The sequence below is a fragment of the Lepus europaeus genome, chromosome 3, assembly GCF_033115175.1.
Source record: "Lepus europaeus isolate LE1 chromosome 3, mLepTim1.pri, whole genome shotgun sequence".
NCBI classification, from domain to species: Eukaryota; Metazoa; Chordata; class Mammalia; order Lagomorpha; family Leporidae; genus Lepus; species Lepus europaeus.
Window position 1 is genome coordinate 135,545,945 of NC_084829.1, and position 22,752 is coordinate 135,568,696.

Below are 22,752 nucleotides of genomic sequence, written 5' to 3' on the forward strand. Positions count from 1 at the left end.
CACTTCCAGATTTTTAAATAATGTCATATAATGCTTTTTTTTAATGAACAAGAGCTAGAGATAACCGTGGAAGCTCATTTGTGTCCCAGTTTCTCCATTAAAAGTGGTGTATAACTGATGTTCAATCAGTTTTTTTTTTACTACAAAGCCTCCATAAGAATAATGTAACAGAAAATATTAACAATATTTTTTTCTTGAGCTTCTTAGTCCAAAAATGAAGAAAAGGTCCTTTCCGGTTCAGTTTGTGTAGTCTTTTCTTGTGATACACAAAGCATTTCCTCCATGATGGTTGAGTATAAAGCTTAGAATATTTACGAGGTTTGTCGAAGGAGACTTTTCTCCCGTGCGCTCTGAGAGGATATGTTGTTGATTCTTCTAAAAATTAAAGGGGTAATTGAACTTCCTCTTTCTTTGGCAAGCAGTCCCCCACCCCCATGGAAATACTTAAAGGGAGGCTTCAAACGGTTTTTTTGAATTGAGAAACTTTTCCTGAGAATGGAAAGACTTTAGCAAAAATCCTTTGCAGCTTGAAAGTATTTGGGGGGTTAGCATCTTTCCCTGGGGGATCCCATTGTCCACGCTCACCTCTGATTCTGAGAACAAGCAGAGCGGTGTTCATTTAGAATTGTTTTTATTCAAAATTTCTCACTCCTGTCTTGAAAGATGAGGAGTGGACTTTGAAGCAGCATTATTGTCCGTCACCAGACTTTTCCAAGTCCCTGTTGTGGGGTGTAGGTCCTGCTTGGCCACTCTCAAAGGAAGAATTTTTCTAGGACAGCTGGAGCTTTAAAGATAAGGTCAGAATCAACATGAGTGATTATGGCATTGAAAATATTCCTTTACTAAGGAAGCAATGTGGTTCAAAGACAAAATTGTAGGAAGCTGTATACATCTCAGGTTATGTCAGTAAGAGAAATCTATAGCTTTTAAATTAAGCAAAAAGGGCATTCATGGGCTTAGGCGGTAGAAAAGACTGAGACAAGTAAAAAGAGAAAACAGCGGTTAGTAGATCCAAAGAAAAGATCTCTGTTAGAAGCAGTGTTCTGTCAGTTTACTGTCATCTGAATTCAAGTTTTTGTTCATGAAATTTGGATGTGATGCATTTCTGTGCAGAACTGATAATGCTATCAAGAACCATTGGAATTCGACAATGCGACGGAAGGTCGAACAGGAAGGTTATCTGCAGGAGTCTTCCAAAGCCAGCCAGCCTACAGTGGCCACAAGCTTCCAGAAGAACAGTCATTTGATGGGGTTTGCTCACACGCCACCTTCAACTCAACTCCCTCCAGCAGGCCAGCCCTCAGTTAACAATGACTATTCCTATTACCACATTTCCGAAGCACAAAACGTAAGCCATTCCTGAGAATGTAATGAGAAAGATGGTTTTTCAGCTCCAAGTGACGTTAATACCTGGTGGTTGTACACTGTTCAGAAAGCTTTCACAAATATGATCATGATTGCTCCTCACCCTCACCCTTTGCAGTGCATAGGGGTAGGTGTTAACCCTGATGTATGCAGGCAAGATCAGAGGATTGTCCAGGATTATACATGGAAGTACTGCTGAGTAGAATCCAAATTGTCCAGTTTTATCTTGCTAATTTGAAGTTAGCTTTTGGACCTAAATTTACTCAAAGTTGTGCTACAGAAGAGTAGGGGGATGGAGAGACATTTGTAGTATAATATCTTTTGTTCAAAAATGAAAAGTGAACCTCATATTCCATTTAAAGGAGAGATCGTTCGGACAGTGAGATTCAGTGGGTAATTGTGAGTTCGATTCTGGTCACGACCTAGCGCAAATGTCTTTACGGGTTCACTCACTTGTTTACCTCCGTTCTCTGAGTTAGGAGCAGAGCTCTGTGCTGTTGCTTCTTTGCTTACCCTCAGTGTGAATCTTCTCATTCCTGGGTATTTCTGCTTGGAGAAAGAAACCATTCATAAGAGTAGAAAAGCAGAATCAAGGGAGAGGGATCAAGATATGTTAATCTTAGAATTAACAATAGCAAATGATGAAACTTACCCAAGAATACAGAGCTCATATGGAAATCCTTATGCAAAATGTATTCCTAAATAGTGTTTCTCATCTCAATCTGTTCCATGCATTTGACTACAAGCTTTCCAGAAAAGTCTCAGGTGAAATAATTCTCATAAGTTCTGTATTTCTTATTAAAACTCACAGCTATTCCAAGAAAACATTTTATTTACAAACACCCAGTGCCATCAGTGTTTCCCATCCACACTTGTTCCATATATTTGTGAATATGTTTTACATTGTATTTGCCACTGTATTTTTCTCTAATTAAGGAATAGTTTCTGTCAGGCCCGATGAGCATTGTGCATTTCTGGTAAATGTCATATTAGAGGAGATTTTTGTTTTTTATTGTTCAGTGAATTTTATCAATAAAGTATTTGTTTCCCTCAGTCCCAGAACAACCCCCAACCTGGGAGCCAAATCCCATGAAGCCCATGCAAGAGTGAATGACCTGGCCTCTGTTCTGCCCATCCCATCCAGGTGCCCAGTCCAGTTCCGTATCCTGTAGCGTTACATGTAAATATAGTCAATGTCCCTCAACCAGCTGCTGCGGCCATTCAGGTAAGAGCATCTCCTGATGAAACTCGCCAGTTGTTCAAGGCTTCACTCTTAAGAGCTGCTTGCTGTCTTTCACCCACACACTTACTTGCACCTGATCAACCCAAGTGAGAGAAAAAAGAGAGGGTGGGCATTTGACTAGTGAGCAGGCCGCCCATTGGAATGCTTGTGTCCTACATAGGAATGCCTGGAGGCTGGTTCTAGCTTCTTGCTGGTGTGCACTCTAACAGGTAGCAGTGATGGTTCAAGTAATTGGGTTCCTGCCAACCACTTGGAAGCCCTGGACTGGGTTCCCGGCCCCAAGCTTAGGCCTTGTCCAGTCCCAGTTGTTGCAGGTGTTTGGGGAGTACAGCAGCAGATAGGATCTCTCTCTCTTTTCTCCTCTCTCTCTCTCTCTCTCTCGATAATTTTAAAACAAAGAAAATGGAATAGAGGAGGAGAAGAAGTTCTGGCCAGCGATCTAACCACCTTGGCTTCTAGAGTGAATTTGCTTTGAAATTCTCTCTTCTCTGACAGGAGAAGTTGAAATAACGTAATAGGTTTCATCCACACTAGCCTCAGATGTCCCATCGCTCCCTTAATCTGAAATAGCAGGCACAAGAGTTCTGTACTGGTGAAATTGGGTTGGCGGTGGTTTCACGCCGAGGGCTATGGGTGGTACCTCGTGACTACGGACTATACATCAGACTTGTCTCCCTTTCCCCTCAGAGACACTATAATGATGAAGACCCTGAGAAAGAAAAGCGAATAAAGGAATTAGAGTTGCTCCTGATGTCGACCGAGAACGAGCTCAAAGGACAGCAGGCGCTACCAGTAAGACTCCGCATTGGCTTGGAGGGGAGGGGATGGCAGCTTTGCCCTGGTGCTCCTCCGTGTCCTTTCTCTACCCTTCTAAAAACTTCCCTGACCAAGGCTCTGTCCATCCCTTAACAATGTTTAGACACAAGATGTTGCTGGGGTGGCAGCATTGTGGCGCAGTTTGTTAAGCCGCTACCTGCGGTACTGGCGTCTCATGTCAGAGCGCAGGTTCAAGTCCCTGCTGCTCCGATTCTGATCCAGCTCCCTGATACTGCATCTAGGAAAGCAGTAGAGGATTGCCCAAGTATTTAGGCCCATGTGGGAGAACAGGATGCAGTTCCTGGCTCCTGGCTTTGCCCCAGACCAGCCCTGGCCATTGTGGCTATTTGAGGAGTGAACCAGCAGATGGAAGATCTCTTTCTCTCTCTGTCACTCACTCTGTCTTTCAAATAAATAAATAAATCCTTTAAAAAGAAAAAAAGAAATTGCTGTAATAAAATGCAAATGGTCTTAGAATGTATGTTGACCGAACCAGAAGTAGCTTTTCATTTTTATTGCAATAGAAACAGTGTTCACTTGTGATTGTCATTATCATTGTAATGAACATCTGCATGTTTTTGCAAACTGTACCTCTATGGTGCTGACCTGATTTTTTTCTTTATTATTCCTTTACATATATTTTCATGCATTGTCATTTAAAACATGATTTGATGCACGTTCAGTACATACCTGTAAAAAGGGGTCACCTCTTCATGAGTGACCTTAGCGCCTTGCTTTTGTGTTGCATGCAAGCCGTGTAAGCCCTTAGGCCTTAGCTGAATTCTGAAATCCTCTCTAGTTGGACAGCAGTCAGCAGCTTGAACTTTATAACAGATATGAGGACACCACAAAAAATTCATGGGAAATGGAATAAAAAGATAAGGTTTGTTCGGTCCCCCAAATTTTTGAAATCTATCCATACAAAAGGTCTTCAAAAAGTTCATGAAAAGGTCTGGTGCTGTGGCATAATGGGTAAAGCCGCTGCCTGCAGTGCCTGCATCCCATCTGGGCGCTGGTTCGAGTCCCGGCTGCTCCACTTCCAATCCAGCTCTCTGCTTCGGCTTGGGAAAACAGTGGAAAATCTCCCAAGTCCTTGGACCCCACACCCATGTGAGAGATTCGGAGGAGGCTCCTGGCTCTGGCTCCCATCTGCTAACTCCTAGCTCCGGCTACTGGCTCCTGGCTCCTGGCTGCAGATCCGCCCAGCTCCGGCCATTGCAGTCATTTGGGAAGTGAATCAGCAGATGGAGGACCTCTCTCTCTCTCTCTCTCTCTCTCTCTCTCTCTGCCTCTCTGTAACTCTGCCTTTCAAATAAATAAATAAATCTTAAAAACAAAGTTCATGAAAAATGCATACTGTGAAAAAAAATTGCATGGATTTCAAAAATGTTGGGCATCAAAAGGAAATTATTGTTTAGTTCCATTTTCCAAGAACATTTTGAAGTACCCTTGTGTAGTTGATCAGCAAAGGGGATAAAAGACAAGTGACACCTAGCAGCCCTCTTAGGGGTAAATTTCTCTTTGGTTAAATAATCAAATGATTACATGCATATAATAGTTCAACCACTTTTTAACTTTAGTTAATGTTTTGCAATTTCTTCTGTTGCATGGTCATGCTCTAGGGAGACTTCTGTTAATTTGCTCTTCTGCTTTCCTAACCACGTCGATCTGGCAGCACTGCAGTGTGTCAGTGCCACCTGTAGCATCTGAAAGGGACAGATGCAACAGCAGTGTGTGCAGAGCAAAGCAACGCCAACTCTAGAATCCTCTCGCCCTTTTGTAGATTACAATGCAGGTAGAACAAGTCTTCACTCTCAGCCATCACTTCTGGAATGTTTACAAATTGTATCGAAGTGGGTTTTTCAGACATGCAATATGGACTTATACTTTGTAGCATAGTTGCATGGTTTGAAGTTTGTGACAAAATGATATCAAGGTCATCACATAGGTACAAACTATGGTACTATTAAGAAGCAGGGTCTTGCACTGATAAAAAGGAAACATCTTGACAACTGTTTCAGAGGGGTAAGTCTTGGGTGATGCAACGACTTTTATCTTTCCTGCAACAGCATCTGATACCTTGTGCAACATCATTGCTAAGTTCCTTCTCCCTTTCTTCTCCCCACTCTTTCTTATTTCCACACCCCCCTTTCCTCAGACACAGAACCACACGTGCAGCTACCCTGGGTGGCACAGCGCCTCCATGGGCGACCACAGCAGACCTCATGGAGACAGTGCACCTGTTTCCTGTTTGGGAGAACACCACTCTACTCCATCTCTACCGGTGGATCCCAGCTCCCTACCTGAAGAGAGCGCCTCGCCGGCAAGGTGTATGATCGTCCACCAGGGCACCATTTTGGACAATGTTAAGAATCTCTTAGAATTTGCAGAAACACTCCAATTCATAGATTCTGTAAGTAGAATGCTTAAAGCAAGTTCATGTTTCTGGAAGGGGAATTAGAAAACCTGTTCCTTAAATCATCACCATTTTCTGTAGCAAATACAAGGATGTTGGTAGTATGGATTCACGTAAAAGTACAAGGAGGCTTTTAGTTCCAGTGAATCTGTTTTTTCAAAGATATGATTTCATAGGCTACCCCAACAAAAGGAAGCTGTTTGCACTTTTCCCTCACAAAGCCTGTATTTAGTGAAGTGAATTACTTATAAAACAGGACTTGGGCTATGGAATAGTGTTCGGGTTACTCTTAACTATTCTTTTTTTTTTTTTTTTTTAACTTTGCTTACTCTTGTGCTTCTCCAGGATCTTGCTTTGCTTTTGGATTGCACAGTAAGAATTTTAAAACAATCTTTCAGTGTATTTGGAGCGATCATTCATTGGTGGTGGTACATGACTTTCTCCACAAAACACTGAGTTTTGAATGCCAGTGCCCTTGGTTTCATTGAGATCAACCATCTTAATTTGAGTTCAGCACCTCAGCAGATACTCAGTTCAGTTGCTCCCAGTTTCCAAGCTGGTGGAAAAGCATTTGTTGCATGCCCATTGGACAGGGGATGGGTGTGGCTAGAATGTGCCCTCTAGGAAAAGTCCTCTTTCTACTTTACGCACACAGGACAGCCCAGAGGTGTCTGCAGCAGGGCGTAGGGCCAGCCCACTGTCCTGCAGGGTGACAGTGCAACTGTGACTCCCAAAGCCCATGGGACGGTGTTTTCTTTGCGTGTATCCTGCTTGCTCTGTGCTGTTGCAGGCGATGACAGCACACGTCATGCACACACTGTCTCAAAGTTCTGTGCCTCCCACATTGTTTCAGGATTCTTCATCATGGTGTGATCTCAGCCGTTCTGAATTCTTTGAAGAAGCAGCTTTTCCACCTAGCCCAGAGCACACAGGCAAAGTGCTGCAGCCTCAGCCGAGAGAGGGCACTGGGAGTAGACCTGCAGGAGAGAGGGTGAACAGACGCATGTTGAGCCAGGGTTCGCTTGAACCGCCCAAGGCCTCGCCTCCTGCAAGGCACAGCGCAGTCCCAGTGGTCATCCTTCGAAAAAAGCGGGGCCAGGCCAGCTCCTGGGTCCCTGGAGATGCTAGCTGCTTCCTAGTTGCTGACATCAGCAGCTCACCTCCCAAGCCTTCCCCTCTCAAAAGCCTCCCCTTCTCCCCCTCGCAGGTAGAGCACAATTTCTGCACAGCTGTTACTAATTTTCAGCAGACACCTGAGCCTTAATCATCTAGAAACTAATCCTTCGGAACAAATGACTAATTACTGTTGCCCTTGCTGATTTCATTCTGTCGTGGGATCGAGCTGTCACTCAGCCGTTCGGCCTCCCAGAGTTTAGGCTGTCTGCAGGCTGGCTGATGGTTTTGTCCTAATTCTCTGGCTTTTACTCTGTCGGTGATTTGGAAGATAGTCAGTTGCATGGGATGTGTTTTTATTTCCATCACCAGTAGAGTTTAACATTTGTGTTCCTTTCTCCTCTCCTTTCTGATCATTCCCTTTTACAATTGTAACATATTTTTCCGCCTTTTTGTTCTTTTATTATGTGATTCACTGACCCACGGGAGGAGGGAGCCAAATTGTGTTCATATAGCACTTGGGATACAATTAAAAATGTAAAGGTTACAATCCATCTCTAAGCAGAAATGTTTAGGAACTCAAGGAAAATAGATTATTTTGAATTTTAATTTTTTCAACATTGATTTTTTTTGTTATGCTATAGTTTACCATCACAGTTTTTGCCAATGCAATATTCTTATTTCACAGTTTATTTTAAAGTGTAGAAATTGTAACTCTCATCAGAGACTTGTGTTCCTAAATTGATGAAATAAATGAATTTAATAGATACTCTGGCACTGCCAAACATTTTTCCAGCTCTGTTTGCAGAGCTTGAGAATAGCTTTAAGTATAAACAAATGACGCCCTCACCATAGCAATGTATTTTGTTTTTTGACTGTGTTCTCCAAACTCTGTTCAGCAAGCTGTCAGTTCTGCACGTCTTCATTAGATGTTCCAGAAATATATAGGTGTATACCTTTGGGAAACATTGCATCAAGCAAAGTTAAAAAAGTAACTCCTGGAAAACCTTGTGGAGTTTTTAACATACTGGTGAGCACTGTGCGTCTCCAGGGTGAGATTACCTTCTGTCAAGTTTTCTAGACTTTACCTTGAGAACACTTATTTTTTTTTCTCCAGAATTTTAGTATTCTGAGAGATAGTTTATTATCAAAGAATTTTTAACCTATGGAACCATAATTTTTCAAGTTTATTACTTGGAAATCACACTTCAAATCTTGGATGCTCTATTGCAAAAAAAACAATACCCTAACCATTGAATGATTTTTAAGCATCTTTATTATATTATATTGTGGGTCAGTAAAACATACTGAATACTTTTCTAGCTGTAATTTTTAAATTGGAGTGAATAAAACAGTTACTGTTTAATTGAAGTATTTTCCTTCTATATTTAGTTCTTAAACACTTCCAGTAACCACGAAAACTTAGACTTGGAAATGCCTTCTTTAACTTCAACCCCTCTCAGTGGTCACAAATTGACTGTTACAACGCCATTTCATAAAGACCAGACTGTGAAAACTCAAAAGGAGAATGCTATGTAAGTCCTTGCATCAAAAATAAAACTATATGCCGTATTCGCTTATGGGTAGCTGATGGAACGTCCTCCCTCGATGTCAGACCCACTTCTCCATGTACAGTTTTACATACGCTTGTATGTGGTTGTGTATATTTCCACACTGAATCTGCCTGGCCTGCACGTGTTACAGCTACCTAGAGGCAGACGGTGTGAGGATAAATTAAATTACCTTTCGTCCTTCACTCTAAAATTTCCTGTATATATGTATATATATATTAAATTACTTTATATAGATTATATTACTTTTTATATATATGAATTACCTTTTGTTTTTTACTCTAAAACTTTATATATATATATATATATTTATATACACACAAAGGTGGTTTTTATATTACTTTCCTGTTTATCTGTTCATTCAGTCAACCCTTTTCATCACACTGAAAACAAAGATTTTCAAACTCCTTTCCCCTCTGATTATAAGCTTCAGAACAAGAATGAGTATGATCCTTTACTTTGTTTACATTTTTTAATTTAATTTTTTCTTTTGGAAATTTGTATATATATAGGACCTCTTCTGGCATCCCCAGAAATATTATATGATTAAGAGCCAAGAGGTGGGTTAGTTGTCATTTTTATCTAAGTCTTAACTGATTCAAAGAAATGATAGTGCGAATCATTAAGAAACTTTTGGGAAAAAAATTGTCTTATTTTTAAGTACAAAAACTAAATTTTAAAAGGTTAACATATTTTATCACATGGACCCCTGTTTGAACAAATAGATAACATTGATATGTCATTGAAAACAATTCACAGTGCTTGGGGTCATTATACACACCTGTGGGTACCACATTAAGCCCCATTAAGGAAAGATGAAAAATACCTTTATACTTAGTCTTAGGGGTATCATATTATGAAATATTTGCTAGTATGTGATCTACATATTTTTCTTAATGAGTACATATGATTGATCAACATACCCAATTCCATGTCAATAACAGTGTTGATTGTTTTCAGTGGAAAAATAGGAAGTTTAACAGGTGGAGCAATGAAAAGTGTATTTGTTCTTTATTTGAGCCGCTGCGTATTTTCTTTTTAAAGTTTTAGAACTCCAGCGATCAAAAGGTCAGTCCTAGAAAGCTCTCCAAGAACTCCTACACCGTTCAAACATGCACTTGCAGCTCAAGAAATTAAATATGGCCCCCTGAAGATGCTAGTAAGTTTCAGAAACAGTCTTGGGGTGAGCTGGCCTATACCTACAGACAGGAATCTCCCACTGATGAAAAATACCCCCTCTGCCCTTCAGCCTCAGACGCCCTCTCACCTCGTGGAAGACCTACAGGATGTGATCAAACAGGAATCTGATGAGTCTGGAATTGTTGCCGAATTTCCAGAAGGTGGACCACCTCTGCTGAAGAAAATCAAGCAAGAGGTAAGCACGGGGTATTGGGAAGAAGACCCGTGACTCTGCTGCTTGGCGCACCTGGCCTCAGCCCTGTGTTCACAGCGCTCTCCGCACGGGGATGTCTTACAGTGTGCAGCTCAAGCCATGGCCAGACGTTTGGACACAAAAGATGATAGAGAGGATTAAGGAAAAACAGGGACGCATCTTTTTATTCTATTTTTTTTTTAATCACTCGTGTTAGATAAAGGTTAGACAGATGCTTCATTTTTCAATGCCATGGAAAACTGGAATTACATTAAAATAGTGGGATCGTTAATTCCTGGTACAAAAGAAAAGGGATCTAATCTGCAAGGACCACAGCTTTAGGGAATTGGCAAGAGGCATTTCCAACAAGTTAGATGTAACGTATCTTACATGAAAAGATGAGTGTTTGAGAGACTGGTCAGAAATCCACACTTGAGAGTAAATGTTTCTGGGAAATTCAAGTTGTAGAAATAACAGATCTCTTCTTGATTGTATTCAGGTGGAGTCTCCGACTGATAAAGCAGGAAACTTCTTCTGCTCCAGTCACTGGGAAGGGGACAGTCTAAATACCCAGCTGTTCCCTCAGGCATCACCTGTAGCAGATGCACCAGTAAGTATAGACAAGTCCAGGAGCCCCTAGCTCCTGTGTGTGGCATATGGGGCCACTGTGGTTTCAGCACTCACTTTTTTTTTTTAAAGATTTACTTATTTATTTGAAAGGCAAAGTCACAAAGAGGGAAAGGCAGAGAGAGAGAGAAATCTTCCATCCGCTGGTTCACTCCCCAGATGGCTGCAAAGGCCAGGGTTGGGCCAGGCTGAAACCAGGAGTTAGGAGCTTCATCTGGGTCTCCCAGGTGGCTGCAGGGCCCCAAGCACTTGGGCCATCTTCCACTACTTTCCCAGGTGCATTAGCAAGGAGTGGATCAGAAGTGGAGCAGCCAGGACTCGAACCAGCACCTGTTTAGGATGCCAGTGCTACAGGCAGCAGCTTTACCCGCAATGCCACCGCATGGGCCCCCAGTACTCAGTCTTTAATGCATCTTATTTCTAAAGATTGTCTCTTGCTTTTATTAATGTAGAGTATAAAGCTGAGAGTTTACATATTGGAAACAGATCCTGATTCACTACAGAGTTTTTCATGATTTGTTTTCTTATGATTTGAGTCTTTGCTGCTTAAAAAAAATCTATTACATGAGTATTTCCATGATAATAGAAAGTTAATTTTTCCACTTTTATTTAATTTTTCCATCTTCTGAATGAAGTATTTCCTTCTTGTTTGGTTTTATATAGAATCCAGCATTGTGCCAACTGAGGGGTCTAGGGTAGATGCCCAGTATTATACTGAATAATACATTGCATTGATTACCACAACTTTTTTTTTTTTTTTTTAATTTTTGACAGGCAGAGTGGATAGTGAGAGAGAGAGAGACAGAGAGAAAGGTCTTCCTTTACCATTGGTTCACCCTCCAATGGCTGCCGCGACCGGCACGCTGCGGCTGGCGCATTGCGCTGATCCGAAGCCAGGAGCCAGGTGCTTCTCCTGGTCTCCCATGGGGTGTAGGGCCCAAGGACCTGGGCCATCCTTCACTGCACTCCCGAGCCACAGTAGAGAGCTGGACTGGAAGAGGGGCAACCGGGACAGAACCCGGCGCCCTAACCGGGACTAGAACCTGGTGTGCCGGCCCTGCAGGTGGAGGATTAGCCTATTGAGCTGCGGCGCTGGCCACCACAACTTTTAAAGTTTGTAATTTGTGAGGCCGGCACTGTGGTGTAGCAGGTTAACACTCTGGCCTGAAGTACCAGCGTCCCATATGGGCGCCGGTTCGAGACCCGGCTGCTTCACTTCTGATTCAGCTCTCTGCTATAGCCTGGGAAAGCATTAGAAGGTGGCCCAAATCCTTGGGCCCCTGCACCTGCATGGGAGACCCAGAGGAAGCTTCTGGCTCCTGGCTTTGGATCAGTGCAGCTCTGGCCGTTGCGGCCAATTGGGGAGTGAACCAGTAGATGGAAGACCTCTCTCTCTCTCTCTGTGCCTCTCCTCCCTCTCTGTATAACTCTGACTTTTAAATAAATAAATAAATAAATGTTTAAAAAAAAAGTTTGTAATTTGTGATGGGTTTCCCTTTCCTAAGTCTTATGGAGAAATCGAGCTAGTCAAATTGCTAATATTTATTCAGTGTGGACTGCGTGTTTAGTCATGTTGTAAAGGCTTTAGGTGAATTAATCCGTTTAGCCCTCACAGCAGCCCGTTGGTCACTTTATCATTTCCATTAAACCAACTAGGAAACTGAGCCACAGAGAGGCGGAGTCACTTGCGTAAGATGATACACTCAGTAAGTGGGGGTGCTGGGTTGCCACTGAGAAAGTCTGGTTCTACATTTTGTACTTCTACCGTTATGCTGAACTGCTATTAATTTGTATCTCTAAGATACTTCTGTACCATTATATGAAATAAAAAGTTCCCTTTCGAGAGCTCAGCAAATCATTTATTGTTAAAAGCAAGTATTTCTAAACTCATTGGGCAGTTGCCGTCTGAATGCCTGCTGTACGCATACTTAGAAGTTTTTTGTTTTGGTGATGCCACATGAGGATTAGGGTTTAGTGCATATTCAGTTCTTTTCACCCATGAGGAAGAGAATCTCTGGCAGATCCTGTACTCTTTCCTGGACTGTGTGTCATCTGGTAGCTCTGTACTGTGTCAGAACTGTGTCGCCTGCCATGTTACCTAACCTCATTTAATTCCAAATTCTTCGCTTTCCCTTTAGAATATTCTTACAAGTTCCGTTTTAATGACACCAGTATCAGAGGATGAAGACAATGTCCTGAAAGCGTTTACTGTACCTAAAAACAGGTCCCTGGCCAGTCCCTTGCAGGTAATTACTGTTCCAACATTGGCCTCTTAAAATTCATTTACTAAAAAGCTGTCATCTTGCACTGTATTGTTGTTTTAACATGTTGTAACTCAAATCAAGAAATGCATTTATTTAAAGGGAGACAGGCAGAGACAGAGAAAGTGCCCACCTGCTGGTTCGCTCCTCAAATGCCTGCAACGTCTGCGGCTGGCTGAAGCTGAGAGATGGGAACTCAGTCTGGATCGCCCATTGAATGGCAGAGGTCCAGATACGTGAGCCATCACTACTGCCTCCCAGGTTCTGCATTAGCAGGAAGCTGGAGTCAGGAGCCTGCGCCAGAAGCCATACCCAGGCTCTCCACTATAGGGCATGGTGTCCTAACCACTAGGCCTTAACACCCAACTCATTTTGTTTGTTTAACATTTTATACACAGAGGAGTGATGCTTTTAAGTAACTTGTTGTATAAAATATCCCATAATTCTTTGTTGCTACTCATATGAGACATACTGCATATTTTTAAAAGCAGGTGCCCGAAGTATGATAGAAGAGAACATTTCTTACTGTGGCTGAGACTAAAGTTATATATGACGTGTCTATCTTTTCAGATTCTAAATATTTTTAGAAGTTTACTTTTTGGGGGCCAGCGTTTGTGGTGCAGTGTGTTCAGCTGCAAGTTGTAACCCTGGTATCCCATATTGGCACACCAGTTCAAGGCCTGGCTGCTCCATTTTCCATCTAGCTCCCTATTAATGATCCTGGGAAAGCAGAGAAAGATGGTTCAAGTACTTGGGCCTCTGCCATCCATGTGAGAGATTGGCCCAGCCCTGGCTGTTGTGGCCAGTTAGGAAGTGAACCAGCAGATAGAAGATCTCTCTCTTTCTCTCTGTTGCTCTGCCTTTCAAATAAATAGTGATTTTTTTTAATTTTACATTTTTGTTTCAAATTTTTATTTTTTTTATTTGAAAGGCACAGTCACAGAGAAAGAGAGGAAGGACAGACAGAAAGAGAGGGTGGCCTTCCATCTGCTGGCCCACTCCCCAAATGGCTGCAATGGTTGGAGCTGGGTGGGTCCAAAGCCAGGAGCCAGGAGCTTTTTCTGAGTGGGAGCACAAGCACTCAGGCCATCTTCTGATGCCCTCCTAGGCCATTAGCAGGGAGCTGGATGAGAAGTACAGCAGCCAGTTCTCAAACCGGTGCCCACATGGGATGCTGGCATCACAAGCGACGGCTTTACCCACAACACCACAACAACAACCCCCAATTTTTTATGCCCAGACACTGCTTAGATTTTAAATGAAATTTGAAATTAGCTAACCAGAGAAGAATTGCAATGTATTTGACTTTCAGAATAAGAAAGTTGTATGGCTAATCTGTAGCTGACCATCTGCTGTCAGGTTTTAATATCAAAAGAGATTTCCCTGGTAACCCTGAAATGGGTGTGTGTTGGTGAAATACAGCAATCCCAAATTAATCCCAAGCCAAATGTAAATAAGAATGCAAATTTTCTCCTTAAAGCTATTTAAAATAGCTCTCAACACTAAATAGCCTGAGACCCAGCCACCTGCAGAGCCCTGCCCTCCCCACTCCTGTGCTGTATAAACCTTGGAGCAGGTGGAGAACCTAGATTTAGAAACGTGGAGTCACATTTCATACTGTAAGTTAAGAGACACCACCATAGGGTGGGCATTTGGTGCAGTGGTTAAGACACTACCAGTGCCTGATGCCCTATCAGAACGTCAGCTGTGCGTCCCGTTCCAGCTTCCTGCTAATGCCCAGAGGCACAGATAATGGCTCAAGTGCTTGGATCCTGGACATCCACATGGGAGATCCAGATTGAATTCTGGGCTTCTGGCTTCAACCTGGCCGGGCCCCAGCTGTGATAGGTATTTGGGGAATGAACCAGGGGAAATAAGAGCTGTGTCTGTCTGTCCGTCTGCACTTCAAATTATAAAACAAAAGGCACTGTGAGAGGGCAGTAGCCTTTGAGAGCTTGCCCATCCCTTTAAAGAGCTTTCTCATCACTGTCATGTGTCTGCTCACTCCAAACTGTGAGAATCTTAAAACCCCTTTGTTAAGTATTTGAGATACTTCGCTTATTTTTAAAGTAGCGCTCATACAGCCAGGAGGGTGCCAGGTGCAACTTGTTTATTAATTTACTGACACTCTTCCCCTGTGGCCTCTCTCAGCTCTCAGCCACTTGATGAAGGGTGGTTGAGGCTGGAGTGTGGTACTGTTTGATGATCAGATAATCCTGAGTTAGCCAGGCTTGGGCAGGTCCCACTTGGAGAATATTCACAATAACACAAAGGACTTGGAGAGGAGGAAGAGAATGGATTCCACCCAAGCATGAGAGGGACTACTAGTAGGGTGACCATGCAAGGGGCAGCCATTTCAAATGTTACCTGGAGGTTGGGGAATGGGTGTCCTGGAGTAGTGGGTTGGGCCAACACTTGGGACGTCATCATCCCTTATCAGAGTGCTGGTTCCATCTGAGCCTCTCTGCTTCAAATCTAGCTTCTTGTTCATGCATCCTGGGAGCAGTAGGTGTTGGTCCAAGTGCTTGGGTCCCCACTAGCTACGTAGGAGACCCAGCTGGAGTTCAGGGCTCTTGGCTTCAGCCTGACCCAGTCCCAGTTGTTACAAGTACTTGGGGAATGAACCAGTGCGTGATCTCTTGCTCTCTCTTGCTCTCTCGCTCTCTCCCTTTCTCTCTCGCTTCCTTTCTCCCCTCCACTCAAGGAGATGAAAATAAATAAGCATTAAAAAATTGTTATTCCTAGTTGATCCTGAGTCCAGAAGGAAAGCCCTTTCTTTGTGTTTCTTTCCCTCCTGAATTACTTGGCCCTTGGTTTCCAGACTGTAAGACTGGGCTGGTGCTATTAGTTCTCTACACAAGGTTAAGTTTAACATAGATGGTGTAACCCTTCCTGGGACCCAGCCTGCATTTATAGTAGAATTGAAAAACTTTGTCCTAAATTTCAAAGAGCAAACATGTAAATGTGTTTGGGGACAGTTATTATTATGTATGTTGAAAACCTCTGGTTATTTTCCTAAATTGAATCCTAATAGCTTTTGGCCTCACCAAATGGTATTTAGATGAAACCACTTGGAAGTGAACATAGTACTGAAATAAAATATATATTATATAAAAGTTGGCAAGAATGTCAGTATTTATGAAAAATAGGTTGTCCAGGATTTTACCAGAAGTTGCTTAATGCTTCTAAAGTTTGAAAAAAAATAATGTGTATGGAACTCTATCAATATATTCATATTCTGTTTGATTGAAATTTAAAGTTAAGAAGTAGCCCTGTTTTATTCATCTGTGTCTTCTAGAACACCATTGAGTTGTATTTGGCAATATATTTTAGACAAAGAAATTATTATTGTTTTAGAGGCCTATATACTGGCCCCTTGTGGTTTTACTTCTAATGTATATATTCATGTGCATGCTTTTATATAACTATGTATAAATTTTTATATTTAAAATTACAAATACAAGAGTCTATATGTTTAACATTTAATTAAGACAACTTGCAAACATGTAGAAGCCCAGAAAATATACAGTGTTCTCATTTAACAGTTAACATTTTGTCATATTTATTTCATCTGTTTTTTTGCAAAGTAATTAAATTCCAGACACTATAACTTTATTCTTATGTGCTTTCAGATCTATCTCTAAAAACTGACTTTTTCATATGTAAGCAAATACAGTTATCATACATTATTAACAGTAAGTTCTTAAGGCTATTCTGATTCCCAGGGTATACTTAACTGTTCCCCTTAATAAAAAAAATCTTTTTTTTATTTGTTTGGTCAACATTGAAACAGTTTCATAAACTATATGTGGTTGATTCTCCTGAATCTTTTAACCTCTAGACCAGTGGTGTCCCGTTGAGCTCCTGCAATCATGTAAATATGCAGTATGATAGCTGCTGGTCAGATATGGCTTTTGAGCGCTTGAAATATGGCTGGTACTATAGAAGACCTGAATTTTCAATTTTATTTCAGTTGCTTTAATTTAATAGCCAATATTCTTACTCTCTTCTTGGAATTCGCCATTTCCTCAAGGTGCTTTGAATCCTTTTGGTGGGAGATGCAGTGTAGAAACCAGCCAAGGTGCTCGCTCAGTGTGCCCTTGGCTGCATGGGTTGTCATTGAGATACAATGAATTTTAACAACTCAGAACTTTCCACATATGGCTTAGTCTATAATTTATAAATAGGTTAAATTTATTTAACTTAAATAGAGCCTTATGTTGAGACTTTTATTGGCCATATGCGCAATTTTGTTACACTGTGTTTTTAAATTATGCATGCTTAATCTTTTTCCCAAAGGAATTTGATCTTATAATTGTTGGGTTTACTCCTTTTTCTTCCTCCTCCTCCTTCTCTTTGTCTTCCTCTTTAAGTTGCTTTAATTTTAAATGGTAAGCACAACCAAGGTATTCTTATAATACAACAGCTCTGAGACACTTTTGATATTTGTGTCTGTCACGTGGCTCATGGAGACTTTTCACGTTGTATCCTTGTCAGTGCTCAGCCTAGCTTACAAAGTGATCCCAACTGAGGAAACAACTGGAACATTCAACCTAGAGAAGGCAGATTCACTGTGAGATGCCATTAGATTTTTAAGAAATTAATTCATAAATTGTATGTATTTGAAGGGCCGTGAAACAGAGGTAGTGAACTCCTATGCACAGGTTCACTCCCCATATGCCTGCAACAGCAAGGCTGGGTCAGACCAAAGCCAGCAATGGGGAACTCAATCCAGGTCTCCCACTAGGGAGGCAGGGACCCAGTAACTCTTGAGCCATCACCTGCTGTTGTCTCCCAAGGCGTTAACCGGAAGCTCGAACAGGGAGCAGAGCTGGGACAGGAACCCAGGCACTCCATTATGGGATGTGGGCATCCTAAGCGGTTTCTTAACCACTGAGCCAGCTGCCTGACCCTGGATCCTGCCTGTTCAGAAATTACCAAGAAAGACTGAGGCAAACAGACACACACATACACAGCTCCCTCTGCAAGGAGAAAAGAGCTGCCTGCTTTTCTCAACCTGCTTGCAGTGGTGGAATAAACCCATTATGCTAATAAACATTTCTTACAGCAGACACTTTTATCGGTAGACCCGAAACCGTAAGTTATAAGCCTTCTGAACTTCTGTATTTTTCTCTTAAATTATAATTTCCTTTTATTCCTATTTAAAACTCGAGTGTAAGAGATGTGTTCATGTGCATTGTACTCACTTTCCTCTTTTTTCTAACCACAGAATGACAGCCTTAAATTTTAATTTCCTGACTTGGCTTGTCACGGCCAGGCTTTTTTTTTTTTTTTTTTTTTTTTTTTAAAAAAAAAACAGCTTAATTTAAGTAAATTTCTCAAAGCATTATTACTCAAACACATTTGCACAGGATCAGAGAATTTTCGAGTATTGTCGGTAGGGACTGAAACTCATCTTCCCCTTGGCCTTTTGGTTTCATGGGTTTGGGATTGCCCTTCTCCTTATATGATTTGTTTATGATATGTTAGATTTTTCAAAAATTGAAGCCAACCCTTGTTGCATGATAGGAATTGCTGAGAAGTGTAAGAAGTGTGCATGCAGTCGGTGGCACCTGGGTTCGAGGCTGGGTGCCTCCATTTTCTGTTTGTGTGACTCTGATTCATGACATGAATTAAATGGCTCTGGCCTGTAAGCTAGGGACGGTGGCAGAGCTGGCATCACACAGGTTGCTATGAAGATCGCGTGCATAGCACATAGCATTCAGGGTGGCGGCATCCTCACCAGAGCACATGAGGCAGCCGCTGCACAATCCCTGCCCTAGGAAGCCAAGGCAAGGAGGCCTCGCCGGCAGCCGGGTCTCGCACGCTGTGGTGTGTTGCTTCCTCTAACATGACATTCCTTGTGCTACTCTTGCAGAACTGTGTCACTGGGTCACCAGAAGACCTAGCTGATTCAACGCAGCCCTTGCAATTCAGGTTGCCAGGCCCGTGATGTTATGGAAATGAAATAACTGACCGGTTTTCTCTGCCTTTTGGTTGCACAGAAACACGTGTGTTGGCGTAATAAAACCCACGTGACAGAGTACGTGTGATAGAGAGCGTTCCGAGCCTTTCTTAAGCCGGCACGTTGGTCTGGCCCCCTGGACGTCTCTGCACTCATTTGCTTCTCCCTTTTGGTCACTTTTTTTCCCCCCACTTACCAGGGCAAGATTTAACCTCACTGTCTTTAGCATTGCAGTGACCTGCTTTCAATTGATGTTATATATTCAGTAGCGTTTCTCCGTACAGGTTTTGGGTTGACCTGAGAAAGACTAAATGAAGGGGGAAGATCTGTTGAGCTGGGAGTCAGAATATTCTGCCCCAGACATTACAAGACAGGCGTTTTTCATTTGTTTTGTTTGGTGACACTTAGAATAAACACTTGGAGATACAATCTTCCCAGGAGTGGAAAGGGGGCACAGATAGAATTGCTTTAGAACAATTTGGCTCTTGTCCTCATCTTAATAGTCTGGAACTAATATGGGAGCAGAGGAAGAGTTGTTCTTCCAAAATATTGTGACGCCCTAGGCCATGTGATATAAATGCTGGGAAGTCTGTGAGCATGTAAGTTGATGAGCTCTCTGGAGACACCTGGGACGGACCCCAGATTCGAGAAAGGTTCGTCTTACTTTAAAGGCGACTTCATTCAGGCTTGGGAAGGGCAGGCACGGGTGGGCTAGGCAACTGTCAGCCACCCCCTCCGCCTTTCACTTTAAAAGTCTTTCCTTTGAGGAGATAGCAGCCCTCCAGTTGGAAGTGTTGAGTTGATCTGCTGGAAGCTTTTACTGGGGAAGAACTCTGGTAGCCAATGCCTTTACCTTAGCAATATTTCAGTTCTAGTTCATCCTTGACTTTTAAGATAACTGAAAATTTCTTTATTGTCTCTTATTACTGATGCATTTTTAAAAGGTGTCTCTTTGGGGCTTAGCATTTTCGCCAAGGGGAAGAATTTTCTTCACATGGGTTCAATGGAATAATCAGAGAATTCTTACTGCTTACTCCTGGGTGCCACTCTCATCTGGTTATTATTTTCAAAAAGATTAAAAGCACAGTACAATCTCATGAGTTATTTGCTTTTACAAAATCTATTGTTTAGGGGTTTATATGAGTTTCTGATTACAACTGCAAATTTTAAAACGAAGACTTTGCCAAGACTTTTGATGTCAACAGATACTGTGTGAAGTCACTCTGGGAATATAATAATAGTAGTTGTTCAACATGATTTAAAAAAATCTATTCAGATTCTAAATGTGAAGAGAATCAAATCCTGACAGAAAACCACCTATGGACATGATCTGGTCTCATCGTATTTCTTCTGTTTTCTGCAACGGATCTGAGTATTTATCTAAAGTGCTTTAGCAGGATATCCTAGTTAAGGCTTTGACAGACAGTTTGCAGTTCACTTCTGCCCAGAGGCAATTAAAGGCACATTACAGGAGAAGCAAGACGACTCCCCGCAAGAGGAGGAGGATGTATGGGTAGGATTATTAATGCCCAAGTGAATTAGGATGGAGTGACGTGTCTGCCACAGCACGGTGGGTTGGTAATTGAACAAGAATTCAGAGGCAGATATCCGTACTTCTGATTGCTTCTTTAGTATAAATGCAGCTAGCATTTGGATAAAAGAACAAGGAGGATGGCCAAAGATGCGTATGACAGTGTTCGAGTATATTCTTCCAGCACAAAGACATTTAATCCTCTTTTGTCAAAACTACTCTGTCTGCTTGCAGAGTTGGAATAGGGCCCCAGGGCTTAGAGGCAAGAAGGGAGAAAGGGACCTTTCTCCCCCCCCCCCCGGGGGGGGGCTCTACCCCCTGATCTTCCTGGGCTTTCTCAGGTAGGTCTATTGGCTGCCTTTGCTGTTGTGAGATAGGCCCGCTTTGTGTTCCCCCAGCCCGGGGGGGAGCTGCCACACTGGCACTCGCTGGCCCTCCTGTTCCCATGCACCCAGACACACAGTGGCTACTGCATCCTGGTGTTCATCGTGCTGGGAGAATCAGGTGGCCCAAGTCATTGTGTCCACCTTAGGCTGTGAGCTTCGGGGCTTATATGCCCCAGGGTGCTTTCTGGAATTTGGACATTTCAGTGATGGGGGTGTGTTTCTTGCTAAATTGTTTTGATTCATGAGAAGCTGTGTCTTTGAAAAGTTCTCTCAATACACTTATTAAAAAATATATGGTAGCTTATTTACATTGATCTCATGTTAACTACCTGGGCCAGGAGGAAAAGTCAGACATGTAAAAAGCGAGGAGCCGTGTGGAGTTGTCTACAGAAATGCAGTCGCATTTTAAGCAGAAAATGCATTAAGTCAGTAATGATAGTATTTGACTCTCTGCAACACCTTGGGAATTCTGAGTCTACCTAAGTATGAAGGATAAGAACTTGACTTTTTACCAGGAGGCATGGTAAAAGCAGACAAAAGATGACTTTAACGGTATTTTTGAAACACTCAATTTGCACATTTAGAAATGTAATAATATATTCATCAAATCCCAGCTACATAGAAAAATTCTTAATCAGAGAAAAACAGAGACCATCCTGTCTTCCTTGCTCCTCCCTGCTGTCTCCATTCTCATTTTCATTCCCCTTTCCCTTCCATTTATTTCAAGGTACGCATCTTGTGTGTGTGTGTGCACACACGTGCATGTGTGTATCCTTAGGTAAACTGTAAATTTCCATGTAAGATATTAACTATGGACTATTTCATTCTGCTTCTTCTGTAGTCATTGGTTCTTTAAAATCCATGTTCTTTGTCCTTTGTGCATCAGGCAACTGCTTCCATGCAGGCACTATGTATTCCTTTCCTGCAAGGTCCGCCATATTAAACTATCCACTTTCAGAGTAGACTTTATTGGTCACATTGCCACTAACACAGGCTCAGTAACTGAGAAGATAACATTAAGCTTTATGTTTTAACTAATGTCTTTATGTCTTAATTAATATTTATTTTATTTGAAAGGCAAAGAGACAGAGACAGATAGAAATCTCCCATCTACTGCTTCACTCCCTGATGCCCAAAAACAGCCAGGGCTAGGCGAGAACTCACTTTGGATCATTTTCTGCTACCTCCCCAGCTACACATTAGCCACATTAGCAGGAAGCCACAAACAGGAGCTGAGCTGGGACTCAAACCTTGACACTCCAGGATGGTCCACAGCAGCTTAACCATTGTGACAAATGCCCCACCCCCAATTTTTTTAATTGGTTTCTTGTGTCAAGGTATCATTGCAGTGCAGTCATTAGACTGTTTAGCAAATTTTCGCAGCAACATGTATAACTATAATCTGGAATTTAGATGGGCAGATGCAAAGAAGTGAAATATGTCTATTTAATCCACATGCTGGAATCTAGGGAAACATCAGTTATTCAGAACTATTTCAAAGAATGCTATAATTACCCTGGTGATCTTGTTTAGCAAAGCGTTAAACGTGGCTTTGTGTCAGAGCGCCACTCAACTTTGTCATTTTTGCGATACACAGTTCCTGGGGAAATAGTAGGCAAATCCATCTTGCTATGTGGGATTTCAAGTTCTATGTGGAGCCTCTGAGCTTTCAGAGTAAACCTATATATTTGGACAGTGCCATTATATCAGTGGGAGATGGTGCACGCTAAGAAGCTGGCTTTGTGTCCTAGGAAAATTCAGAAACTAGAACATGAACATGACACTGCAGACATGTGGCTGAGACTTTGTCCCAGCCATGGGGAGAGGGAGCTCCAGCACCCCACCCATACGACGTTCATTCAGAAGTATCAGACCCCTTTGCTAAACAGTCTAATGACTGCCCTGCCCCAATTCAACACCTCTTCCTGGATGCCAGTCCCCAGGCGCCCTGACCCCCCAGCTTCCCACTGTTCCTGACAAGAGCTCCCATGGAAACAGCATCTTGTACGAAGCAGAGTTCAAATTCTTGCTGCATCGTTGTTTGAAGGGTGTTGCCTAAAGTCTCTCTTCCTTTCAAATTGCCTGG

The 22,752-nt window shown here is 42.2% G+C and overlaps 1 protein-coding gene across 1 annotated transcript in view; it reads left to right on the top strand.

The window, feature by feature from the left end:
- The window catches only part of MYB (MYB proto-oncogene, transcription factor), a 32,869-nt gene that overhangs the window by 9,024 nt on the left and 1,093 nt on the right, over window positions 1-22,752 (top strand). Inside the window, exons 6-14 of the mRNA XM_062187734.1 lie at window positions 1,114-1,348; window positions 2,510-2,590; window positions 3,296-3,400; window positions 5,583-5,837; window positions 8,346-8,488; window positions 9,569-9,683; window positions 9,774-9,899; window positions 10,396-10,506; window positions 12,662-12,769. Of these exons, the coding sequence (XP_062043718.1) occupies window positions 1,114-1,348; window positions 2,510-2,590; window positions 3,296-3,400; window positions 5,583-5,837; window positions 8,346-8,488; window positions 9,569-9,683; window positions 9,774-9,899; window positions 10,396-10,506; window positions 12,662-12,769 (1,279 nt within the window). The remainder of the gene's footprint in view (window positions 1-1,113; window positions 1,349-2,509; window positions 2,591-3,295; window positions 3,401-5,582; window positions 5,838-8,345; window positions 8,489-9,568; window positions 9,684-9,773; window positions 9,900-10,395; window positions 10,507-12,661; window positions 12,770-22,752) is intronic.